Consider the following 22731-nt stretch of genomic DNA (forward strand, 5'->3'; position numbering starts at 1 on the left):
ACTTCCTAGTGTGTATGCAAGTACTCCGTACTTCCTGGCAGTTTGTACAGCCTTCTCTTTTCTTGCCAAGATATAGGTTAGAACACGTCGCTGCCCGTATAATCGACCCCCCCCAAAATGGACTCAACTAATTGGCCGTCGAGGTACAATAACAGCAGTTTGGTGGTCAATTGACGTGCAACTGCACTTGCGTAAGGAACCATTTTTGAAGTTAAGATTTGGTAGTCAGTCAGCCTGCGTCCTCTTAACACAGTCACGATGCTACTGTCTCTTGACGCAAGCTTCCAGCCTTTACTTAGCCAGTATCATCGAGCCCCAAAGATTGTATGACGAATATTGTGGTCGTGTTGGCTCCGGTAGCCCCACGGAAGTCTTGCGACGAAGTTTGATTAAACACTCTGCCATTGGACGGTAACTTCAAGACATGCTAGGTTGATTCAGGAGGTAGCCAGACCCCAGTCAATTGTTGCCTTCAATAGACAGGACAGTGCATCAAGCACCATTCAATTCCCCCGTACAATCAATTGGAGCCAACCTGATCACAGAAAGTTTATTGACCTTCCTTTCTCTATGCCTTCTGAAGAACATTATAACCATACAGATAGTCAAGCTTGTGAATCTGTGAATGAGAAATCGCATATAGGCGGCGGCAGCTTATGCTTCATTTCCTCGTGACTCATTCAGGCATTCGTCCAACATGCTCGAGTAACTGATCAATCATAACTTAGTTCGTTAAGCAAGTTAGCAAGTTAGTAAGTAGTAAGTTAGCCATTTACTCGAGTATTACTGAGTAGTTAGAAAAAAAAAGATGACTAATCACATGTTCTGTCAACTAACTACTTCATTAGTTCCGAGTCGGTGATTGTCCCCGGAATTCTTTCGCCCCGCTATCTCCTTGCAGCAGCGACAGCTCCAGTCTGCTTCTTAGTTCCAAAATCCGGTGAACTGTCTGGCAGAATGGTTTACTATTTCACATCAGATGTGGTTCAACCCGCAGCCTTTATCTATGTTGGAAAGGATAAATTCGAAAGTATGATGGTTTTCCTTTATTCAACAGATTGTGCTGTGCCGAGACTCTAATATTTGACTTGAACAGATGAGGACCTTATTAAATTTGGATTAGAGAGTGATGTCTGGTAATCTGACCTTGTGCTGTGATTATAAGAGAATGTGCACCAAGTGAGCTAATATCTTTTTGCGTCTCGGCTAGGGTTTGTCTCTCTTCGTCGCGCAGCAACCTAGCATCCGAAGACACCCTAACTCAGTCATTAGTTCCATGTGGATAACCTGTCTAGTGCCCATGTGTACCTTCGCCTCCGTGATGGAGAAACATGGGATCGGATTCCGCAGGCGCTTCTCGAAGATTGTGCCCAGCTAACGAAGGCGAATTCAATCGAAGGTCAGACATATTTCGTCAGGAACGGATACCGATGAGAATCCGCAAGCCAATAAGCGGTGGAGACTAAACAACCTTATAGGGAATAAGAAGGACAACATCACAGTGATCTATACACCGTGGTCAAATTTGATGAAGGATGGATCCATGGCAGCTGGCCAAGTCTCTTTCCATAACCACAAACTGGTGCGCAAGGTTTTTGTCCGACAGCGAGAAAACCCTATCGTCAATCGCCTGAACAAAACCCGCATTGAAAAGTTCCCTGATCTTAAAGCCGAGAAAGATGAGTTCTTGAAAAAGAAGAACAAGGAGGAACGCAAAGTGAGAGAGGAGCAACGCATAAAGGAGAAATTGGAAAGAAGGGAACGCGACCAGTTGAAATGGCAAAAGGAGCATGCTTACGATGACCTCATGAGCGAGGAGAATATTCAAGGCAGCAGTAACCAAGACCGGGACGCTGACTTTTATGACGACTTCATGTGAAGCAGAAGGCATACAGTGGATTGTCATGTTGTCTCTCCAATGGCCGTCGTCGGCTTGTCGCATGCTATACTATCGACGAAAAAACATAACTCAGTACTTATCACGAAGCATCCATTTGAAGTGCAACAACGGAAGTTGGTTACTGGGCCTTGTTCCGTGGTCGCGAAACTCCACATCAAATGGTTAGGAAGCGCATAGCCCAGAGCACGCATATTAACTCGTGTCTCAACTCGACCTGTTCCAGTGCCGGGGAGCTGGCTCTGAGAGTGGCTGGGAGCCGGCCACTGGCATATAGCCTGTCGCTATCCCACAACACAGCGCAGCAGATATGAAGTCCACCTAAAGGGTCATCCTAGCGTGCTTATAAGCTGTGCATTGCATGTGAACTTAGTAGAATAAACTAGGCAGAATATTGAATTGAGTCTGAATACACAGGTGATGCAGCATACAAAGAGAGTGAAACTCCTTTTTAGCCCCTTCGCGGTGCCGGCTCATACTGTTGGGTGTGGTAATTCGGCGTAACTAAGCGAGAGCTGCGGACTGCGGAAGCAGCCTCCCTGCGCTAGCGATGTTGACAGCTATGGTCGGTTTCTCACCATAGTACTCCTGTACAACAAGTTCAATGACCATAACACCAGCTTCGATATAACCGCGCCTCAGTCACGTCGGTACTCAAAAAAGTGAAGATGCCTGAAGGTTCGTCTTCAATTGTGCAGATTCGTAATTCTTCTAGCTTATCCCGTTGTTTCCGCTGATACTTCCCAACAGGCGCAAAGTCAAAGAATAAGAAGAAAGCCAAGGGCACCACCGGCCCCAGGGGGATTGAGAGCAAGACCTCAAACGAAAACCAAGGCAATGATCAGGACCGAGCCCCGGAGGACACTGAGGCACCCGCGCAACCGAGCGTAAGGGCACCCCCGTTTACCCCTTCACACCGAATGCCCACCTGAGCTGATTATGTGACGGAACAGGAGAGCGACAACAATAAGGTTGATACCACCGAGGGTTCAGCGGCTAAAGAGAGCGCGAAGAGAGACAAACCAACCGGAGATTCACCGACTGAGACGACTGACGATCGGACATTTATTGCGACCAGCCATCCGACTAACCCTACAGGCCATGGGAGCAATCCCACCAGCTCCGAGGCTCTCCAGTCCAACGACCGGTTTGACGCCCTCGTTCGGGATCGGGATACCTTGCGGGCGGAAGTGGCAGACATGCGCAAGTCATTGGAGGAAATCCAGTCGAAACACCACGCGGAGATGAAAGCTCTACAGGGGAGGCTAGATGACGCCGAAAACAAGAAAGAACATGCAGAGTCGCAGTTCCAGAAACTCCTGGAAAGAGTGAATACAATCAAGTCTCAACTTGGCGAGAGATTGAGGGAAGATGCTGTATGTCTTCGGCACTTGCATTCCTATGCTATCCCCAAGCATACTAACTCATAACAGGAAGAGCTTGCACAGGCTAGATCGAAAATTGATGAATTGGAGGAGGAAAACACAAGCATCAAGGATCAATACCAAGCGAAGTGTGGCGAGCTCGAGCAGTTGTCGGAAGACAGAAGGAACATGTCACAGGAGCTTTCGACCTTGCGAGATCGTACAAATCTGTCCCAGCAAAATTGGTTGAAAGAGAAGGAGGAGCTCCTAGAACAAGAGAACTATCTTCAGTCAGAGTTCGAGCAAGCCAAGGAGGCCATGCACAACTGGGAAGTCCTTGCTATGGAGGAGCGGTCCATTAGGGAAACCCTTGAAGTGAAGGTGGTAGATCTCGAGGAACAGCTAGCAAGCGTCAAAGATGCCTACGAGAAAGCATCTACGGAACGTGACTCTCAAGTGGCTGCAATTGACGGACTACAGCGAGCTTTGCAGGAAATCCAAACCGGTGAGAATAGCCCCTATCTCTAACATGCTTCTCCTGAATTACCACCAATGTTTTGTAGCGCGCAAACAGGAACTTCGTGAGCTCGTGGAGAACTCCGACGCCCAGCTTGAGGAGCTGAAGCAGAGTCTTCAAGAGGCAACGAAGAAAGCCCTCGACGCCGAGAAATCTCTTCAAGATGCTCAGGGCGAGCTCGAACGAGTTCGGCCATTCGAGAAGGAAGTCAAAGAAAAGAACCTCTTGATAGGGAAGCTCAGGCACGAAGCGGTGACACTCAACGACCATCTGACGAAAGCTCTGCGCTTCCTCAAGAAAGGGAAGCCGGAAGACAACGTCGACAGGTGCGTTTTCTGCGCTATGACTGTGGTCCTTGGCTGGCCGTATGAAGGATTGCCTGTTGATTAACTATTCCTAGACATATCGTAACGAATCACCTCCTGCATTTTCTTGCTCTTGATCGGTCAGATCCCAAGAAGTTCCAGATCTTGCAACTCATTGCCGCGCTCCTCGGCTGGACAGATGGTTAGTCAACCATTCTTCTTTTGTGATCTTACCATACTCGTGGTCACTAACGAATTGAATAGAGCAGCGTGAGCAGGCTGGTCTGGCGCGTCCAGGAACATCGAGCATTTCTGGGAAGTTGAGACTTCCAAGCACACCCATGCATCGTACGCCAAGCAGCCAAACCTTGGCCTCGGAATTTCTTGACAATGGAACCGCGAGCAAAGAATCATTGGCGGAGTTGTGGTCCAACTTCTTGGAGCAGGAGTCACAGAATGTGGAAATGGCACATCCAAAGCCGTGAGGCTAGTTCCGCATTCATTCGAGACCAACAGTCTGTGGCCTTTCGGATTGAATTACTACTTCTGTGAATAACATCTGAGCCTCTACTCGCATTCCTCCTCTTGCTGTAATTGTATGCGTGATAGTATGAGATAAGCTATGTCATGAGGCTGTCCGTTTGCGACATACGGCACATGCGCCTTCGATTCACCGCCTCATATTCTGCCGCATCTATTTTGTTGAAGTGTCAATTCAACGCCGACCAGAGTCTTGCATACCATGAATAGCTTAGCAACACCACGAGTACAACTTTTCTCAAAGTATAATCATTTCTCACGGAGATACCCCTATTGCATCTCAAGAATGGCTTCTAGCGCCGGTGAGCTTCTCCTTTCTCACAAGGGCGAGTGGAATCTTAATTGACCGCGCGCGCAGTGCACAAATTCCGCCCAGTTGTGGTCTCAGGACCGTCAGGAACCGGGAAGTCGACTCTCCTGAAGAGGCTCTTTGCCGACTATCCGAACACCTTCGGCTTCTCAATCTCGCGTATGTCCTTCGGTGCCCCCTCCCGGCTCTTACCCAGCCGCTGTAAGATTGTGGCCGGACATTCCCCCGCAACCACGCACCCACACACTCTCCAAACCGCAAAGGCATAGATTTCTGAAGGCATGCCTCCTTAGATACCACGCGGAGCCCTCGTGCGGGTGAGCAAGACGGTCGCGAATACTATTTCACGACAAAGGAAGACTTTCTCGACTTGGTCAGCAAGAACGGCTTCATTGAACATGCGCAATTTGGAGGCAATTACTATGGTACTAGTGTCCAAGCTGTGAAGAACATCGCCGAGCAGGGTAGAATTTGCATTCTTGATATCGAGATGGAAGTATGTTGCTGCTTCTTCTGTTCATCTGATTGTGTTCACTTCAGAGAATGCCTCGCTAACAGCTCATTTTCCTTTTAACTCCAGGGTGTGAAGCAGGTTAAGCGTACGGATCTCAATGCGCGCTTTTTGTTCCTGGCCCCTCCCTCGGTGGAGGAGCTGGAGAGGAGACTGCGTGGAAGAAACACTGAGACAGAAGAAAGCTTGAAGAAACGTCTTGCGCAGGCTAAAAATGAGCTCGAATACGCCAAGGAGCCGGGTGCTCATGATAGAGTCGTCGTCAATGATGACCTTGAGAAAGCTTATGCTGAGTTGAGGGACTTCATTGTCGACGGTGATAAATTCGGCGCCCAGCAATAGTGCGAGACCCTCATTTACGCTGTATCTTATAGACGCACATAACGACTTCAATACTTATCTGCTCATTGTTATTAATTTAGCTCAGAACCACCGGAATTTTTACATTGCCTTCCGACCTTCTGCATGAAGCGATCCTACAATCATTCGTCTCACTGGAGCCAAGATAAATAGATACATGAAACGACGATACGATCGATGTTTAGCGCTTCGTTGCTAGCTTTCAGTTGATCTGCGACGAAAAGTCCATAGAAAATCACGAGGTAGTTATGCCACTTCCTCACAAATAGAATTGTTCAAGTGACGACGGGTACGATCAAGGAATTATAAAGTTAAACAGGATATCTGTAGAAGCATGCCGAGACGAAGTTGGTGCTATGAGATTAAAACATTAAGGAAAGAAAAGGAAGAAAGTTACCCTAATTGGGCTCACTGCCCATGTTTCATCCACGCAAAGAAGCAAGGGCAAGCGAAATGCTCAGACATATCAATAGCCATTCATGGTCATGCGTTGCGAGTTACGGCTAAGCTCCCTGTCGGCCGAAGGACTAATGGGCCGGCTGCTACCAGGATGGCCGCCAGCAGCACTGCTCTCCTTGAGTGCCAGAAGTTGCTTAGCACGGAATGTCTCGTAGTGAATCTGGCTTGTCGTCTCGATAAGGTCCTGAAGATGGGTGCGGGTAAGGAAGTTTCGGAGATAGACGAATTCGCAGTGATTCTCATCCTCCACGTTGATGACACCCCAGCGGTTTTGGCGGCCGCGAACTTGCTGGCCATTGACGACGATCGTTCTTTCGCTACCAACTACAGCGAATGGAATGATGTCCTACACGGACATTAGAACGGGAGGCGCCATGAGACCCGAGGCGGTTACTGACCTTGATTTGAGCATTGACTGCACGCTCTTCGTCATCAAGCTCATCGTTGTCATAGGGGTACATTTTCAGATTGTGGAAGGCGAACTCCTCCTTAATTCTTTCCTTGAATGCCTGGCGTTCCTCGAGAGTAAGCGAGTCGGCTTTAGCGATGACGGGAACCACGTTGACCACGTCAGAGAGCTTCTTTAGGACGACAATGTCGATGGGCTTGAGACTAGTTGGTACTCCATCAGTTTCTGTAAGATCAAGCCTAAGGTCACTATACTCACGCATGGCCAGATGGCTGGATGAAGAACAAGCAGCAGTGGATGCGGGTGTCTTGAATATAGCGGTCACGTTGAGCAGTAAGCTCCTTTCGGAGATATGCGGAGTGTTGATCCTTGATGTACTTCACAATAGGATCCCAGCTGATCACAATATTTGTTAGTTCGGCTTTCGTGGCTGAAATTTCTCGGTTGCTTTACCATCTGTCATTGTTGACCTGATCGCCGTAGCCCGGGGTGTCGACGATGTTTAGCCTGAGACGCACGCCATTCTCCTCAATGACTTGGGAAACCGATCATTAGTCTTATGGTCGGGCTTATTAGCGAAAAGTGAGGAACATACTGTGCGAGACAGTTTGGATTTCGGTTGTTGAACGAACGGGTTCGTTAGGGGCCAGGCGACCTTTGGAGTCGATCAGGTGAGAAGCGAAGATAGTGTTGATCAAGGTCGACTTTCCCAGGCCGGTTTGTCCTATTCATATATATCAATGCCAGTCGTATGCCAGGATTGAGACTATGCTCAGACGTGCTGCAACTCACCGACGCACATCACATTGAACTGAAATCCACGTTTCAACAGCTTTCGCTCAATCTGAGAAGTGATACTATCGAAACCGACATGACTACGAGGAAAGACCGACGCAGGGGTGGAATTCGCCGCGGCAGCCATGGTGCTGGAAGAGAGAGAAGATGGAGAAGGAGGGGAGGTGGAGAATGGGCTGATAGTGGTCGTAGATAGTAGATTGGTATCTAGATAGTAGGAGTAGCAACCTCCAACAAAGTGTCGGTGGGGGAGGGGAAGGGAGAAGCAGTGGGCGAGTCCAAGGTTAAAACGAGAGACGAACAGCAATCCTTCAACGAAGGGCCAAGGCAGGAGGAGTGAGTTCTAGGAAGGAACAAGACTGATGAAGCAAACAAGCGAGAGAGAGAGAGGGAGGGAAAGACGGACTGATGCAGTGGATGCATTCCCCTTAAGTTGTTCCCTTTGGATTGCCGTTGTTGTCGCGACTCAGGGGGAGACCGCTAGTCCAGATTCAGATTAGCGGCTCTCCAGACCCCAATCGGGCCATTCGCCGCCAATCTGAAGCTTCAATTGAAGATTTATTTGTTTCCGCATTGAATCCGCTTGCCTATCAGTCCTGACGCTGCCCCCGTCCTGTGTGCTCCTTTACAACCCCCTCATCCAGATCGTCCTCAGCGTCCCAATGTCCTTGCGACTGTTTCCCTCCCGTCTATTCGCCCAGGGGCTGTCCCCGGCCGGTTCACTTTCGCCGGCTCTCGCCAACGCCGCAGTCGGACGCTGGTCCCAATTCACACTCAATGCCTCCGCCGTGTCGCAGTCTCTCTTGAGACCGGCCGCATTCACGCTCAACATCCCTGGACTCTTGTCTGATATCTGGGAATCCGTTCTCCGCGCCGTCCCGAAGAAGAAGACCTCCCATATGAAGAAACGTCATAGGCAGATGGCCGGCAAAGCATTGAAAGATGTCAAGAGTCTTAGCACCTGTTCGGGGTGTGGTCAAATCAAGCGCTCACATGTGCTGTGCCCGCATTGTGTTGCTAGTAAGTGTGACTACCTTAAAAAGTGACTTGGGAGCCCATCTCATCAGTTAATTCCATCGTCAGGTATTAAGAAGCAATGGGGTCGCAAAAATACCGAATGAAGCGAACAGACGAGGTGGCTCGAAGTGATGATAGATGCTTGAATTATGTTTGGCTGGGATTGTATAATTATCGGGTCCATATGATGTGTAGGATAAAATGCTGCATGGCATTCGGCGTTTGGTCCAACTAAGGGTTCATGTTCTATTCCACTTTTTGTTTCTTTTAAATTTCCATCATCTTCATGTTACTGTGTACCTTACGGATCGTATTGTGTATGTCCTTCAATTCGTTGGACCCATTTGAAATAGGAATTGGTGGTGGTAAAAAGACTTGATGTTCCGTGCGTTTACCCGCGATTCATGATCTCATCCAGCCGCCTCGAGATTGTCCCGCCATGGTCATGATTTAGCCTTACTTGTTATGTCTTTGACAACACCCAGCTCCTGCAGCTAGCGACCACATTACCTCGACCCGCTCGTATCATTCTGCGTCTGTCAAGAATCAATGTCTTGAGCTGACTCGGAGCTGTCATGGTAATGTGTATACCAGAGACTGTCGTTTGTTCGCCGCTTTTATTCTAACTCCAAACCTGGCGGCTCTAGTCGAAGCAATATCTTTCCTGCGGTTCCGCAGGCAATGGTTCGTATGACCAAGTAGAAACTACCATTTACTCCCAGACTCATGCTAAATGTCAAGCGTAGCACACCCTACTGACATTTACGGACTCGCCGTGACCGATAAGTTCTGCTTATCGGCATCTGGCTCCTCTTCGTTGAAAGTCCATTCGACGGTTGACCCTGACTTCCCACTGGTCCAATCCCTTGATGATGCCCATAAACTTGGCTGTCATCATGTAGTGACCAACGCGAAAGGACTACGGGCAGCTAGCATTGGGTTCGGGGGTGAGATCGCGATCTGGTCCTGCCACGACGGCGTATGGGCGAAGGATAGCATCGCTTCAGGTAGGTGATTCCCTTTGTCTGTCTGGGCCAGGCAATTCAAAGAGCTATACTGATCTGGTCTCAGTCAATCAGACTGGGTCTGCAGGCATCTGGGCAATCGCCATGTCTGAGGACGGGCAATACCTTGCTGGTGTCAGCCAAGATGGGCACGTCAAGGTCTGGGACCTGAATGCCCGTGGTGAAGAGATTCGAGACTACGAAACGAAAGGCAGCTTCGGTACCTGCATAGATCTGGTAAATTGCGAAATTCACCCGTTCTTTCGTCAATTGAAGCTCATACGAGGCTGTAGTCCGCGGATGGTCGATTCCTTGCTAGCGGGCATGAAAATGGTAGTGTCTACATCTTCAGCACTGAAACAGGCCGCATGCCATTCAGTTTATCAGGTAAAGGATTGACTCGCTACTATCTTTCTGCAAATCGCAAGTGCTCTGACTATCTATCTCGTTTGCAAATAATAGGTCTTGTGAAACCCGTTAGAGCGGTTGCTTTCTCACCAGGAGGGAAGTTCCTTGCTGCCGCCGGAGATTCAAAGGTGATTGTGTTATATGACACATCATCTGGTGAACCGGTAGCCAATCTATCGGGTCATACAGCATGGGTTATGTCTCTTTCATGGAGCAATACAGGAGAATACCTTCTCAGCGGGTAAGAACACCTGCGGTACACGCGCGCCTTCTAGTAGTGATCCTGACAGTCAATAGCTCTTTTGATGGCAAAGTCAAGGTTTGGTCAATCGACACTAGAGCGTGTGTAGCCACTCATTCTGAGACCGAGAAATCCATATGGAGTGTGAGATGGCTGCCGAAGGTCGGGCGTTCGGAAGGCTTCGCCACGGCCGGGGCGAGTCGAAGCATATCATTCTACCGCGAGGCTACAGGTGGTTGATCTGGTCTCGCGTGTATGACAGCTTTGACGGAGGCTGATTGAGGAGTTCAGGCCAAGGGCGGAATGTTATCTATTACCTTTCTGCCGCAGACCCCTCCCCCCCCCCTCTTTTATCTCTTGCCTAGGTTCAGGTGCGATGTGGCTACGCTGGGGTTTCTTACGCATATGGCTTGTATTCCGGCAAAATCATTGAGGTGGTATCCATAAGCACGTATCATCAAGCATTTCTGTCCGTCCAACTTAACTCGCTATTTCATTGTTTCGACAAACAATTTCCGCATCCTCTTGAGAAACCCACCAAAATCGCGATCTTCATTTACAATGTCGAGTTCGCGCTCCAGCGCCTCCCGATCAACCTTGGGTCGCGTGTGAAAGACATCATAATCCCGACTGGCCGTTCCAAGCTCGAACCAAGCCTCGGCCTCCCAGTCTTTCTCGAGTAAATGTGTGTAAACAAACTTCAGCCTATCTTCCCGGCCGGCCCCCTCGATTCGTAAACACAGATAATCTTGCCAAAAGTCAAGCTCCGGAACATTGAGCCGAGCCTGCTCATCGAGGTATTTGGCGTGCAATTTCTGCGCTTCTAATCTCTGATTGATCATTTTCTGAGTCTCGTCGATTTGCTGCTTCAAGCGATCACGCTTAGCGAGCCGCGAGTCGCGCTCCAAGGTGACAGATGAGATGGCCGCATGCATCTCAGCGGCCTCCGCGGCCTCCTTTTGCAAAGTCTGTTGATGGGTTTGTGCTTTCAAATCGAGAATTTCGATATCTCTGTGTCTCATGCGCTGATCCTCTGGACGCCGCGGTGTTAGCGGAAGGCAAATCACGTCCTAACGCGTCCGACTGCTGTGCTTGCTTACCCTGAAGCTCTGCCAACCCGCTTTTAAACTGATTCCTCTCTTCTAGAACTTGTTTCCGGCCGCGCTCGATAAAGGCATCAAAACGAGCTGTGAATTGAGCCATGCGGTTGCGTAGGTCCTCAAAACCAAAGTTGATGCTGGGCAAGGAGTCGGCCATCGACGGCGCATCAGCCGACGCGAGAGGCGGGCGCATGCCACTCGTCGAGAGTGAGGGATCAAATGCGTTATTCATTGTGAGTCTAAATATTAGTGAGCTAGAGATGAGCCGATTGCTGATTAAGGCGTGAAATGGGAAAAGCTGGTTGTTCTCTTTGCGACTTCCATGGACGGACGCTAGTAGACTAATTGAGTAAATGACTGTAAACCCGTCGTACCTGTTGCGGCGCAACCCCCGGGTCAAAAGCTTGGCGTCGATGGATCTAGTATATTTTTTTCGCCATCCGGTCCTGGCCTGTCTAGACCGAATCATTTTATGCAGCTACAAGAGAAAGACACTTTATTGTCACGTTTGCATGGGTTCTGGCTTGCTGGCTGCTCAGAGCCGCTTCAGTTCAGTGCCCTGCCCGAGACTCTGTCTTCCATCCCAATCCTATTAACACATTGGGTTCGGTGCTCGATATGCTCACGACTACACAGCTTCAGGTAGAGCATATTGCCCGGAGCAAGAACAGACCCAATGGATGAACAACCTCTAGGTGCTCTACAGTATGGGCACTTGGGACGACCGACATATAATCCCGAAACCCAGACTTGGCTGTTTCCACGAACATTGGCCTCAAGTAAGCTGCCTGAGCCAAAAGAAATGCCTTCGCTGGCAAGACTGACCTCCTCCGTTCGAAGATCTTCCCCTGAAGTATGCCGGGGTTAACAAACATACCGTCAAATCCCCTTCGACTGCATCTCAGACATCGCTGATCGAGAACAAGGGCCTCCTGCCTCAGGTCTATCCGGAGCTTGCGGCCTGTTGGCCTCTTGCGTCGGACGAAAATACCTCGCATATCATCACGACAGCTAGCGAAATATGCGATCCCTCGGTTTCGGCCCTTCTGGATTTCGGTTACGCGGTAGATTTGGAGAATGGCGAGTCGGGGACCCGCGGGGTACCAATCGCGGTCATTGCATCAGGAGAGTGCGGGAATGTTGTGTCCTTTCGCAAACTCGAAGAGGATGCGATTGAGTTGAGACAAGAAGCAACAGCCAGAGCGCGCGTGCCCTCTATCGGAGATGTCGAAAAAGCCGACTGGTTCGTGGGAGGTGCAGCCATTCGGCAGATCTGTTTCGCTCGAACAGTGGAAGAGCAAGCGACATGGATAGCAGTTCGTTCACCTCAATTCACGGCTATCTTCAGACCGCAGTATCACAGGAATCCCGTTCCTACACCATTTGCTCGATTAAGTGATTATATATTGTCGAATGAATGCCGCATGTCTCGCCTTGATGCCAACCCGGTGGTCGATATTTCGATCTCGCAAACTGGGGGGTTTGCACATGCAGACGTGACCTTCAATCCTTGGTATCAGAAACAACTTGGCATTGTTGATGTGCGAGGCAGATGGAGTGTATGGGACGTGTCTGGTCGCCACAATAAGAATAAAAATAGTTGGATGACTACATGCGTTAGAAATGGTTCATTGCCATGGCTCGATATCGACGAGGGTCAGGGCGATGACCGCCCCCGTCATGATGGATGGGCGGCTATTGAATGGGTGGGAGATGTTAACAGCTTTATTGTATGTGACCGGCGCTGCCCGATGTTATATCGGACGCGAGACGGTCAGGTATACCCATACTCCATTGAGCTCGGCTTGAAGAGGGAGTCCGAATGGATATTAGACGTCAAACGAAGCGCCAGCAACGTCTCACATGTCTTCATCCTGACAACATCTCGGATCTTCTGGCTGGCTCTTGCGCCCGAATCTAGCTCAGACACTAGCGATTCACGACCTGCAGTATTTCCTCAAATGTCATGGCGTCATTTTCGGGATCCTGAAGACACGACAATGCGGCTTGATCCTTTTCTTATACATGAAGGTAGAGCTCGCCAGCATAGCAGTCCATATGTAAGCTCGACAAATGCTGACAGCTGCTTAACAGATTTTTATCTCATCCTCTACTCACAACTGAATCCTTTTACACTCGTCTTCCCCTGTTCTTATGTACGCGATACCGAAGCAGAGACATTAACTTTACACGACCCATCGATGTTAGACATCCCACCGTCTGATATTCCTTCAGAATACCAGCTATCACCAAACAGTACCCAGTTTTCCACGCTTGTAATGAGAGAAACCAGTCACCTTTCATTGCCAGTCCGCAACAAATCTCACGACTGCAGAGCCAGCATTTTGAAGCTTTTCGCATTAGACTCGCATCTCTCTGTACATGAATCAGTCTATGTCGGATTTGCCCGTAACAGTGCCGCAGTCGGGGACTCACTACCCATAGATGTCTTGAAGGCTAAAAAGCGAGCTCCAGGGATGTCACGGACTCGGTCAACTACCTTCCACGATGACTTCACAACGCACGATTGGGACGAGACGGCTTCGCGAAGTGGCGTCTTGACCTTAGATGCTGCAATGTCCAGTATCACACCACTTGCGTTTCCGCAGTGGACGCTTGATTATACTCAGATCTACGCCGTGGTAACTGGCAGGTTGGGGCTGGGATCGAGCAAGAAGGGCGCTGACAAACGTATCGGCGATAGCCTCAATAATATGGTCCAACAGCTAGACAGGCTACTTGCAGATGCCGAGGCTAGTGACAGGTTCAAAAATCAGACAGGGTGAGTTTGCTTCTCGAGATTTGCTCTCATCAAACCCGCCCCTGCACGATTCTCACGTTTTCGCAGGCTTGAGCTCCTTGGTAGCGGCCTAGCCTTGGATAGTCTTGATCAAAATGCCCAAGAATGGACTTCTTTCTGGTCACGCATTGCCCACGGCCGCTCAGGTCTTCTCAACTACGTCTATACCACGATTCAAGCCTCTAGTACCTTCAGTTCGATCACTTCTCAATCCTCTACAAAGGCCGATTTGATCCAACCACTTAGTCCTTTAACACTATATGATGAATTGGTGAACGAATGGCTTGGTTATCTACCTCACGATATACCCGGGCGCACAAGGATCATGAAAGAACAAATCATCCGAGGCGTGGTAGCCGATCTAATCCTAGCACAATTCAGCATCCGAGGCGGGGTAGGACATGGTTCCAAGGATTCTGAACGAGCAGATTCTGTAGTTCCATCTTCGTCTGCGGCAATACTAAATGAGAATGAGGAGAGCCTATCCGCTGCTTTGCCTGGGGAGGACAACAAGAGTGCACCCAGCAGTAGCAGGACGAGCAGGAAGAATCGAGAGCCAGACGTGACTGAGCCTGAACCGCAAGCGAATATATGGCCAGTGTACTCTAGTCTATCGGCTTTTACCAGCTTCAAGAGCGATCAGGTATTGAATTCCGGCACAGCAAGCATGCTACAACACTGGAGACCTGGAGTCAACCCCGCCGACTATAGCTGGCAAAGGCATGTAGCAGGAACTCAGGGCATGACGGCCACTACTCCCAAGCGGCGGCATTCACGGAGAAGGACGACATCGTTGCATGGAAGTCAACAAGCTGGCTCGACTCCTCTTCCCATTCCTATCGTCCCAGCCGACACTACTCGGACTTGGGGAAGCCAGCCGGAACACCTTGAGCCGCCCAGTCTCCGATTGCACAGCAGTCAGATGGCGGACCAGAATGTCTCAATGACACAAATCGAGCGCGGCATGTTTGGTGGTCGAGAGGCGGGGCGGAAAACCGTGGCGAAGGCGAGGAAGAAGAAGCGGGCGGCGGGCTTCTAGGAAATGATGAAGCTGTCATCTGCGAATATATCATCTCATGTAACTTACATATTATAGTTAATTCTGACTCAGGCACGGTATTTGCCAGGATTATTAATCCCACCGAGCATACGGTAGGTTGAGCGATTATTGCGTTTTTCTCTCCCTGTATGCTCAGCCCCACCAGTAGATAAGCAGACAGACCGAGAGGATAGAAATAGAGGTTGCTCGCCAGGTCAATAGTCGTTGGTCTACGAAATACGTATGCTGTCACCTCATAAACAAAGACAAAAGCAAAAGAAAAATCGAGGGTAAGACAACTCTTCTCTCCCTCTCTTTCCCCCTTTCCGACTATTTTCTACCCAGTGAGCTGTCAACTTGGAGCAAGTTTTAGGTACAATTATCCCATAGCTAGCAATTATTTTGTGTTTTGCCCCACCAGGCGTTGAACCCCCTCCCTCCCTTGCGTCTCCAGCCTTTAGCCCCGCCATCATTCTTTATCATTATTGACAGACAGCCCGTCGCAAATTCCGGTCCCCCCTCCCCCTCTTCCCTCGAGACTAACTCAGACACACAGATCTCGACAAGCTGAGATCTTCCGCTGATTCTCTTCTGTAGACCGAAGAATACAGAAAGAAAAGAAAAAAAAAAGAGAACCAAAAACTAGAAACTCTGACCGCCACTCTTTCCTTCTTGCCATTCGCGATAGCGTTCCCTCCCCCTCCCTCCACCTGTCAACATGTCCGACCACCAGTACAAATTCGACGTCACCATGAGCTGCGGTGGTTGCTCCGGAGCCGTGGAACGAGTCCTTAAGAAGCTTGATGGTATGTCTATTTGCCCACCCAAAATACCATTTTCCAATAATTTGGTCTGGCCTGGTCTGGTTTGGGGTTGTTTTTTGTCTCTTGGAAAATCCCGCCCGAAATAATGTGCTTCTCCCCCTCGCAATTCATTAACTTGGAGGGAATCTTTAGGGGTCAAGTCCTTCGATGTGAGCCTGGAATCGCAAACTGCAACGGTTGTGACCGACTCCTCCGTGTCATATGAGACTGTGTTGGCGACGATCAAGAAAACTGGAAAGACAGTTACCGGTGGGAGTGCGGATGGGCAACCCCAGAGTGTTTGAATGTCTCGGGCGTGAAGAAGACAATTGGTGGTTGATGAATTGGGTGCGATTGTCGAGGATGGATCTAATAGGAGCTGTACTGAGTGATTTTCATATTTACCCTTACTTCTGGAAAACGATATATATGTCCTCCATCACGCATGTTCAAATTACCTTTCGTGGAGATCTGGAACAAGCCTTTTGTTCAAATATTGTCTTCTACACTGATAGCATTGAGGAGGATAGTATCTTTCTTGGCTCATAGCTTCATGTGTTACAGCATTGGGTATCATGTACGCTCCACTTGTAAAGTATGTATGTACTGTACATCACCATAGACATTTACACTGCGACCGGAATGAACAAAATTGACACCGACCCCTCATATGAGCAACAATATCAATCCACGGTAACGATGGTTCTGCCCTCTGAAACCGGAGGACGAGGACGTTCAGACTCTCTTACATAAGTAGGACACGATGGTTCATTGGTATGTGGGCCGTAGCGTGGAGGCTCGAGTAGTTCCCTGCTACAAGTGTCAGTTAGCTTGTGACGACTGAGAGGCTGTGATGAAGCCAGGCGATTCATATTCACTATCCATACCGTGAAAGCACCGATACCTCCCCGTAATGTCTGTCAGTGTAACGGGTTGCGGCTTTTGAGGTATCATGCGTCTCATGATAGCGCTGACTCGCGTCATCCACTACGCCATACCTCTGGATAGCGGATCTTGACCATGGATCCGCATGGGTGCGGTCCGGAAGGGGTCTTGATTCCGGTCCAGCCTGCTGATTGACTTGTTGACTACCGTAGACAAGATCAACCCTATCCGGGCCGGGACGGGTGTAGTTTGTCTGAAGACGACGCTCCAGTGGATAATCCAATGGATCAGAATTACTCAGGTCAATGGCACGAACAAAGTCATCGGCATAATGACCTTTTCTCTGAGGTTGCTCTTGTGGAGCAAGAGCATATCCCTGATTTCTGCCACTCCATGTAGTTGATTGTATCGGTTCCACCTCGGGTAGCCTCAAGCAATCATCATCGTGCTTGGGCACCTGCGAATCATGATTATTTCTCACCATGCCAACGGCTTGAACGGGTATCAGCCCTCCCTTGCTTCTATCCTCGACAAATGCATACCGTAAGGTTGGCACGACACGAGGTTCAACGGGAGGCCTGTAATGAGTGGGTCTCTCACGGTCAAGTATATCAAATGTGGCATTATCATGCTTGCGAGACATTTGATACGGGAAAACCTCATCCCCAAGCCTAACACGGGTGGTATAGGATGGATATGGGTGTTTCTCGGGCTGACGATCAGTAGTATGGACATATCCAAATGGGGCTGCATAATGCCTACGGACAGAAGGGTCTTCTTGAACTGGAAGTCGTGCCGGAGGAACATATGCAGAGGAAGCCAACTGTTCCCCTAGACGAGCACTTCTCACAGGAGCAGAAGGAAGACTAGGGCGGATATTTTCTGTTTGTATCGGCTGATAATAGAATGCAGTTCGTCTGCGCTTTGCTGTCTGATATTGTGTAGTCTCATCAATATCTCGACGGAGAACGTGCTGGGGAGGTAGATGAGCGGGAGTTACAGAGCGGATTGCGAACCCTCCGGACATCCTCGTGGCAAGGTTCTCCACGGGGCCACAATTGGATCGTCCTATTTCCGCGGGAAAGGGGTTCTCTATAGAAGGCAAGGCGTGATCCTCAGGGTGGGAGATTGTCCTGCTGTGGCCATGTTCCAGAGGTTTCTGCTGCTGTCCAACTGGGTGTCCGGATACGTTTCTATGGCTACTCACAAAAATAGGGCCGTTTGGTGACTCCGTGCGAGGGATAATCCGGCTTTCTCCATGAGAAGGGCGCACTCGCTCCAAGGGAAGCCCACTGAGCTGTGATGAAAATGTCTTTACCTGGTACGGTCTTTCAATTGCATGAAGCAATGCATACGGCTCGTTATTGTTAGCATGAAGTCTACAAAAAGTCGTCCCGAGAAAATGATTTGCGGGATTGGGATTGTCAGGGGCAAACTCACTTGATGCTCCATTGCAGGATTTGCGTATGCCCTCTTCGGTGCAGTGCTGAGTGTCTCCACATTAGTTGTAACCTGGGATGGAACAGAGAATGTGCGCCTATCCTCGAGAGGGAAGAAGAGTGAGTCTGAGCCAGAGTCGGCCGTATCTTGCAAGGGCCGTCGAGCGACCAATGGTCGTCGAAGTCGAGGTGAGTTACCAGGCGGTCTGCGTGGATTATCCCCTTCCGCTATGTTTCTATATCTGTTAATGGCACGGTCCCATGCTTGGTATCGGCTGAATCCACGACGATCAAGCTTGTTATTCTTAGGAATTTCCGGGACAAAACGAAATCCGGGCGGTGCTTCCTCGTCTGATATATCCAGCTGGGTGTCTCGTAAGCTAGAGCCGGCATAAGTGACCGGGTTTGTCTGTAGTTCTTCAGCACGCGGGTTGCTAGAGACAACCACCACACTTTGGTCACGGTCGAAGGGCTGTATTAGCTCCTCCTCAGTGTCACTGTCTTCGTCATCAGATATCACAATGACCTCACGGAAAACGTCCTCAAGGACGATCTTTCCATTCTCATCATCACCCCGCCATTCGACCAACTTGGCCAAGGTAGGCTCTTCAACCGTGCTTCTCGCCTCGTGGAAGGATGTTGCTTTCAACAAACGATCGTATTCCGTGTAAACGTGACGTATGTGGGCCACAACTGCGAGCTGAGCGCGGCGGGCCAGGGGTAACTCAACTGCTGTGCCTACTTTGCGCTGACCCTGGAAATAGTTTCAGTATCTTGTGTCCAACACTTTTTGCGGTCCTGTTGTGGGTTCAAAGGTCTGTTTGCGAATGTTATCAACCTACCTTCTGGAAAGCAGTTTTTATGATTTGATTCAGGTCATTGTCTGGAATACTAGGGAAGAGATCCTTGATTACATCCCTCGCTTCGGTGTTGATTGTCGTCTGAGAAGCTTCTGAATTAGCACGTTTGCGGGATTTGGTAATGGCAGAAGTCGGAAATTGCATTGTTTTCCCTGCTGTTGTAAGGTGGAGTCCCAGGTCCATACAGACTGTTGCGACAACCGCGCTGGGAAAGTGATAACCTATCCGGTGAACATGCTGGGATAGGTTGTGTGTGTGCATATGCGGTGTTGTCTATGACCCAAGATTAGTAAAAAGAAGCCGGGCCGTGGGAAACGAGAAAGTTGAGTAAAGGAGATGGCTGCCGGGCATACCGAAACAGCAAACACCTTCAAACTGTCCTTCCGACAGACTTCCTTACACGCAGTTGTAAGCTGAGGGTTGCCTGCAGGAATGAAGGTATAACCAGGAGGAGCTTTTGCTTCGAAAGATATCTAGATTGTTTGTGTCAAGATTGCCCCGAGAGATATGAGCAAGGCGAAAGAACATACGACACTGCGAAGTTTCTTCTTCTCCTGCGTAACAGATTCCAGAATCACTTTATGTTTGCGTGCCGTCTTCTTGACATTTCTGCTTGGCGCACGTCTGGCGAAGACCGAGGTGGCTCTCCGCGTAACTCGGACCATGGTGTTAAGAGAGAGGTCTTCTCATGTGTCTACAGAAGACAGTCCTTCATTTTATTAAACCGACTTCAGTTTGTCCAGGTATACACTGCATTGGTAGATAGCCCAGCGCTGAAATGATTATTATCACACGGAGGAAGTCCAGAATGTGATAGATTTCTGTTGTCCCAAAAAAGGGGATGATGTGGTGAGACCAGTTAGTCAAATCACATACGTCTACACAACAAGGCGCGCGCACTGGTACTCCGCAGCATTAATCACAGGCCAGCTCGAAGAGAGAGGTCCGGTAGGCGCGAAACACTTTGTTCCTTTGGTTGACCCTCGCTGCTAGAAAAGAATGAGAAGCACGGTGGGAGAAATGATAAACAGCTTGATCGAAGTCCGCATGGAATCGGTCGGGGGCAGGTAGTATGATGGAGCGAGGGAGCAAGCAAGCCAGGCGGAGCACGCAGGCAAGATGGGAGGGTGGAAGGGAAGCTAAAGAAGCCCGACCCAACTTAAACCATTTGCAGCCTAACGCGCGCGGTGCGGTGCTGACAATAATGCCGGTCGTATCCCGCCGCCGCCGCCGCCCGCGGCTTGCAGCATTTGATAGTTATCAAGAGTGTACTAGGTACTGTACTCTGTACTCTACTCTGTACATTGGCATGCTCTACTTCCTACGCCGGTACGCGACACCAAACACCTTATTCGAGCAAGATGGTCTCTCCAGTGCAACCCTTAAAGTCTCTGAGAGACTCACAAGTTGTTGTCGATACCTACCGCCAGTTGTATCGTCACGGGCTGAAAGCCGTAAATTATTCGACTCCAGCTCGATACGTCCTTCTGCATACTCTACGCTCCTCCTTCCGATCGTCACCTCCAGAGAGCCTGGACCAAAAACGTGTCGCCAATACTATTCAATTCCTCCAGAGAGCAGCGGAAGCCGCAGGTCTGGAACACAAGATTGTGAAGAACATGATGATCATGAAATACTGGCAAAATCCCCAAATAAGGCGAGAGCTCCGAACGTGAGTTTGCACTCATTTCGGTATGAGATTGGAATGTTGTCTCTGACCCTACCTAGTATCAAAGGCTTAGGGGTCGAGCCCCATGATCCTAAACTCAAGGAGGACGCCTGGCAGCAATACAATTTGACCTTGAAGCTCCTGAACGAGAGCTTGGGGACTTGCCTCGTATAAAAGGTCTACTTCGATGGCGTGAAGGACTCGTCTGGACCACAACCCATCAACTCCATGGCAACAATACTACCTCAAAGGTTTCGGGCACTATCGTCCGTAGGTCCTCTGTGTGCCATCACTTATGGGTTAACCGGACTCATGCTTCCCGCCTTGACATAAAAAGAACGACAAACTCTCGTCGCAGGCCCTGTCCCTGAAAACTGCTCACTCTACAGATAACCTGGCAATTACAAGGCTAGGCTATGGCCGGGCTCCGAGGTATCATCAGAATGGCTCTCTCAAGCCGGTGGATGGTTACGGCCATAATGAGTCCTGACCTGATAGGAAAGTAAGACACAAATCTCAGCTACATACGTATCGTGGCCAAAGGTGTCAAGATGGAGAGATCACGGTATTCACGAAGCTGATGGTTCATTTTGCCAACCTTCTGGGTTGTCCCGCATGGAAGTTTATCATCGAACTCTACCACCACACATGCTGGCAAGCATATTACTGAGCAGATTACTTCGATGGCCGAAGTACATCTCTGGATGCAGCAGACTCAAGTGTATGTACCGTCCAGATTCTATTGTTTGCTTGACCCCTTAAACCGCCTGCGGTAGGGCATCAAAGGTACAGCCGCCGTGCGGCCCCTGCCAGTTCAATACCAATAAACCAAAGAATATAGGGGATATATAGTGCAGAGAGTAAGAGCATCCCGAACGCACCGTATCTATATGCCACCATGTGATATAGCCCAGCCGTTGGAGGTTGGCCTGAGGTTGGGGAAGATGCAGATAGCATCGCTGAGATCATTTGTTGTGTATTAAAAAATTGCGGAACGAGTCCCAGTGATCGGAATCCGCGTAACTAGGTTAATTATTAGCGTCACACAAGGCAGGCGAGAGAGCAAGAGTCAGAGCATACATGTACACCATGCTACTCCGCAGACTTGACATCAATGTATCTGGATGCCAACGGAAGATGTACATAACAAGTGCCCAGGATAAGCTGGCAAAGACCGGCCAGGCATGGCTTTCCATCTGACTTCGCGTTTGCGGAGTGATGAGAGAGGAGAGCGGGTGCATATCTGGACGAATGGCAAGTTTGGCTAACGCAAGTACCACACGAGCGAAGATATAGATCACAATCTCGCAGAATTGTCAGTGGACGATCGAGGTGTTTGAGTACCCAGCGATTTACCTGTTGAGTGATACTCGTTTTATGCCGACCAAAGACTGCATAGCCTCCTACCAAGCCAGCAAAAAAGCTATCGTATCGTCCTTCTTTGCCAACAGCAACCGGATTAATATTACGCAGCAAGATCATTGAGCCCTTGTAGATCAGCGCAAAGGTGGCAAGGTTCCGAGCATGTTGGCGCGTGGCTTTAAAGACAAGCTTGACTTTCTCACGGAAGCTGTGTCATGATCAGCATGATTGATCTATGTTTCTTGAGAGAAAGACTGGATTGCCATACGTCCCTGAGCGAAAAAGCAAGATCATCCTATGGGCGACGAGCACATCGAGTCAGCCTGACTCTTTACAATAGAGGGGCCCAAATATCTGGATTCCGAGGGAACATACACCAGAGCATGCGGAAAGCGGACCTTGGCCCCATAGACAGCGCCATTGCGAATGCCCTTGAGGAGGGACAGAAGCGGCGCAAGCTCAGGATTAGTGACCAGAGCATCCAACGAGGCCTACAAAGTGGTTAGAACAACGTAAATCCTGCGTGGTGTTGGGTTCGACAGAGTGCGACCTTACTGTGAGAGCATCCATCGTGCTTGTTCCAAGAACCTCGGCAAAGTAAATGAATTTAGTGAAGCGATCAGTCTTGCTTCCTCCG

At 49.5% G+C, this 22731-nt stretch overlaps 11 protein-coding genes across 11 annotated transcripts; 7 read left to right on the top strand and 4 right to left on the bottom strand.

Annotated features, from left to right (window-relative positions):
- The first annotated feature begins 482 nt into the window (after positions 1-482).
- Positions 483-2328, top strand: BO95DRAFT_482268 (putative DUF814 domain protein). Its single transcript, XM_025590239.1, has 5 exons — positions 483-759; positions 849-1030; positions 1097-1136; positions 1272-1399; positions 1479-2328. The coding sequence occupies exons 2-5, from the start codon at positions 958-960 to the stop codon at positions 1877-1879; spliced, it is 642 nt and encodes a 213-aa protein (XP_025442058.1). The 5' UTR covers positions 483-759; positions 849-957; the 3' UTR covers positions 1880-2328.
- Positions 2329-2734: 406 nt separating this feature from the next.
- Positions 2735-5786, top strand: BO95DRAFT_453284 (uncharacterized protein; the record flags this gene model as incomplete). The annotated part of the gene is made up of 10 exons (XM_025588198.1): positions 2735-2784; positions 3018-3273; positions 3331-3766; positions 3825-4104; positions 4179-4289; positions 4350-4374; positions 4693-4792; positions 4982-5092; positions 5227-5429; positions 5514-5786. 10 exons carry the CDS (start codon positions 2735-2737, stop codon positions 5784-5786), a joined length of 1845 nt encoding a protein of 614 aa, XP_025442059.1.
- Positions 5787-5847: 61 nt separating this feature from the next.
- aspD (septin aspD) lies at positions 5848-7889 on the bottom strand. Its single transcript, XM_025586557.1, has 6 exons — positions 7465-7889; positions 7268-7396; positions 7126-7207; positions 6931-7068; positions 6662-6875; positions 5848-6609 (listed from the first exon to the last, which is right to left on the bottom strand). The coding sequence occupies exons 1-6, from the start codon at positions 7592-7594 to the stop codon at positions 6271-6273; spliced, it is 1032 nt and encodes a 343-aa protein (XP_025442060.1). The 5' UTR covers positions 7595-7889; the 3' UTR covers positions 5848-6270.
- A 150-nt stretch (positions 7890-8039) lies between these two features.
- On the top strand, positions 8040-8844 carry BO95DRAFT_442923 (mitochondrial 54S ribosomal protein bL32m). The gene is made up of 2 exons (XM_025586558.1): positions 8040-8487; positions 8551-8844. The coding sequence occupies exons 1-2, from the start codon at positions 8130-8132 to the stop codon at positions 8586-8588; spliced, it is 396 nt and encodes a 131-aa protein (XP_025442061.1). The 5' UTR covers positions 8040-8129; the 3' UTR covers positions 8589-8844.
- Positions 8845-8953: 109 nt separating this feature from the next.
- BO95DRAFT_413909 (SKI complex subunit WD repeat protein SKI8) lies at positions 8954-10763 on the top strand. The gene is made up of 7 exons (XM_025584299.1): positions 8954-9062; positions 9132-9168; positions 9231-9491; positions 9556-9725; positions 9782-9875; positions 9951-10137; positions 10194-10763. Exons 1-7 carry the CDS (start codon positions 9060-9062, stop codon positions 10375-10377), a joined length of 936 nt encoding a protein of 311 aa, XP_025442062.1. The 5' UTR covers positions 8954-9059; the 3' UTR covers positions 10378-10763.
- On the bottom strand, positions 10557-11562 carry BO95DRAFT_473630 (kinetochore Spc25 family protein). The gene is made up of 2 exons (XM_025589736.1): positions 11238-11562; positions 10557-11170 (listed from the first exon to the last, which is right to left on the bottom strand). Exons 1-2 carry the CDS (start codon positions 11467-11469, stop codon positions 10626-10628), a joined length of 777 nt encoding a protein of 258 aa, XP_025442063.1. The 5' UTR covers positions 11470-11562; the 3' UTR covers positions 10557-10625.
- A 156-nt stretch (positions 11563-11718) lies between these two features.
- Positions 11719-15216, top strand: BO95DRAFT_514541 (uncharacterized protein). The gene is made up of 4 exons (XM_025591683.1): positions 11719-12016; positions 12078-13268; positions 13332-14019; positions 14086-15216. Exons 1-4 carry the CDS (start codon positions 11914-11916, stop codon positions 15074-15076), a joined length of 2973 nt encoding a protein of 990 aa, XP_025442064.1. The 5' UTR covers positions 11719-11913; the 3' UTR covers positions 15077-15216.
- Positions 15217-15794: 578 nt separating this feature from the next.
- Positions 15795-16184, top strand: BO95DRAFT_363335 (copper metallochaperone ATX1; the record flags this gene model as incomplete). The annotated part of the gene is made up of 2 exons (XM_025582611.1): positions 15795-15882; positions 16033-16184. The coding sequence occupies 2 exons, from the start codon at positions 15795-15797 to the stop codon at positions 16182-16184; spliced, it is 240 nt and encodes a 79-aa protein (XP_025442065.1).
- Positions 16185-16427: 243 nt separating this feature from the next.
- Positions 16428-20168, bottom strand: BO95DRAFT_482274 (DUF2293 domain-containing protein). The gene is made up of 7 exons (XM_025590240.1): positions 19970-20168; positions 19594-19890; positions 19417-19536; positions 19046-19336; positions 18205-18957; positions 16767-18121; positions 16428-16689 (listed from the first exon to the last, which is right to left on the bottom strand). The coding sequence occupies exons 2-7, from the start codon at positions 19726-19728 to the stop codon at positions 16563-16565; spliced, it is 2781 nt and encodes a 926-aa protein (XP_025442066.1). The 5' UTR covers positions 19729-19890; positions 19970-20168; the 3' UTR covers positions 16428-16562.
- Positions 20169-20343: 175 nt separating this feature from the next.
- Positions 20344-20901, top strand: BO95DRAFT_442930 (DUF1763-domain-containing protein). The gene has a single exon (XM_025586559.1). It carries the CDS (start codon positions 20425-20427, stop codon positions 20737-20739), a length of 315 nt encoding a protein of 104 aa, XP_025442067.1. The 5' UTR covers positions 20344-20424; the 3' UTR covers positions 20740-20901.
- Positions 20902-21326: 425 nt separating this feature from the next.
- BO95DRAFT_473634 (Tim17/Tim22/Tim23/Pmp24 family protein) lies at positions 21327-22664 on the bottom strand (the record flags this gene model as incomplete). Its single annotated transcript, XM_025589737.1, has 6 exons — positions 21327-21755; positions 21813-22036; positions 22089-22302; positions 22363-22389; positions 22470-22585; positions 22650-22664. The coding sequence occupies 6 exons, from the start codon at positions 22662-22664 to the stop codon at positions 21698-21700; spliced, it is 654 nt and encodes a 217-aa protein (XP_025442068.1). The 3' UTR covers positions 21327-21697.
- Positions 22665-22731: the final 67 nt, after the last annotated feature.

This window comes from Aspergillus brunneoviolaceus (genome assembly GCF_003184695.1).
Source record: "Aspergillus brunneoviolaceus CBS 621.78 unplaced genomic scaffold BO95scaffold_35, whole genome shotgun sequence".
Lineage (NCBI taxonomy): Eukaryota > Fungi > Ascomycota > Eurotiomycetes > Eurotiales > Aspergillaceae > Aspergillus > Aspergillus brunneoviolaceus.

Coding starts and splice junctions, on each gene's coding strand:
- BO95DRAFT_514541 (XM_025591683.1), top strand. CDS start 11,914: ATGGATGAACAACCTCTAGGTGCTCTACAGTATGGGCACTTGGGACGA. Junction 13,269..13,331: donor TCCTTTTCTTATACATGAAG/GTAGAGCTCGCC, acceptor GCTGCTTAACAG/ATTTTTATCTCATCCTCTAC. Junction 14,020..14,085: donor AGGTTCAAAAATCAGACAGG/GTGAGTTTGCTT, acceptor ACGTTTTCGCAG/GCTTGAGCTCCTTGGTAGCG.
- BO95DRAFT_473630 (XM_025589736.1), bottom strand. CDS start 11,469: ATGAATAACGCATTTGATCCCTCACTCTCGACGAGTGGCATGCGCCCG. Junction 11,171..11,237: donor CGGGTTGGCAGAGCTTCAGG/GTAAGCAAGCAC, acceptor CGCGGCGTCCAG/AGGATCAGCGCATGAGACAC.
- BO95DRAFT_482274 (XM_025590240.1), bottom strand. CDS start 19,728: ATGGTCCGAGTTACGCGGAGAGCCACCTCGGTCTTCGCCAGACGTGCG. Junction 19,337..19,416: donor TGAAGGTGTTTGCTGTTTCG/GTATGCCCGGCA, acceptor CTTGGGTCATAG/ACAACACCGCATATGCACAC. Junction 18,122..18,204: donor ATCCTGCAATGGAGCATCAA/GTGAGTTTGCCC, acceptor AACAATAACGAG/CCGTATGCATTGCTTCATGC.
- BO95DRAFT_413909 (XM_025584299.1), top strand. Junction 9,726..9,781: donor TCGGTACCTGCATAGATCTG/GTAAATTGCGAA, acceptor ACGAGGCTGTAG/TCCGCGGATGGTCGATTCCT. Junction 9,876..9,950: donor CATGCCATTCAGTTTATCAG/GTAAAGGATTGA, acceptor TGCAAATAATAG/GTCTTGTGAAACCCGTTAGA.
- aspD (XM_025586557.1), bottom strand. CDS start 7,594: ATGGCTGCCGCGGCGAATTCCACCCCTGCGTCGGTCTTTCCTCGTAGT. Junction 7,397..7,464: donor GTTCAATGTGATGTGCGTCG/GTGAGTTGCAGC, acceptor ATATATGAATAG/GACAAACCGGCCTGGGAAAG. Junction 7,208..7,267: donor AATCCAAACTGTCTCGCACA/GTATGTTCCTCA, acceptor CGGTTTCCCAAG/TCATTGAGGAGAATGGCGTG.
- BO95DRAFT_442923 (XM_025586558.1), top strand. CDS start 8,130: ATGTCCTTGCGACTGTTTCCCTCCCGTCTATTCGCCCAGGGGCTGTCC. Junction 8,488..8,550: donor GTGCCCGCATTGTGTTGCTA/GTAAGTGTGACT, acceptor TTCCATCGTCAG/GTATTAAGAAGCAATGGGGT.
- BO95DRAFT_482268 (XM_025590239.1), top strand. CDS start 958: ATGGTTTACTATTTCACATCAGATGTGGTTCAACCCGCAGCCTTTATC. Junction 1,031..1,096: donor TGGAAAGGATAAATTCGAAA/GTATGATGGTTT, acceptor TGACTTGAACAG/ATGAGGACCTTATTAAATTT. Junction 1,137..1,271: donor GGATTAGAGAGTGATGTCTG/GTAATCTGACCT, acceptor ACTCAGTCATTA/GTTCCATGTGGATAACCTGT.
- BO95DRAFT_442930 (XM_025586559.1), top strand. CDS start 20,425: ATGGTCTCTCCAGTGCAACCCTTAAAGTCTCTGAGAGACTCACAAGTT.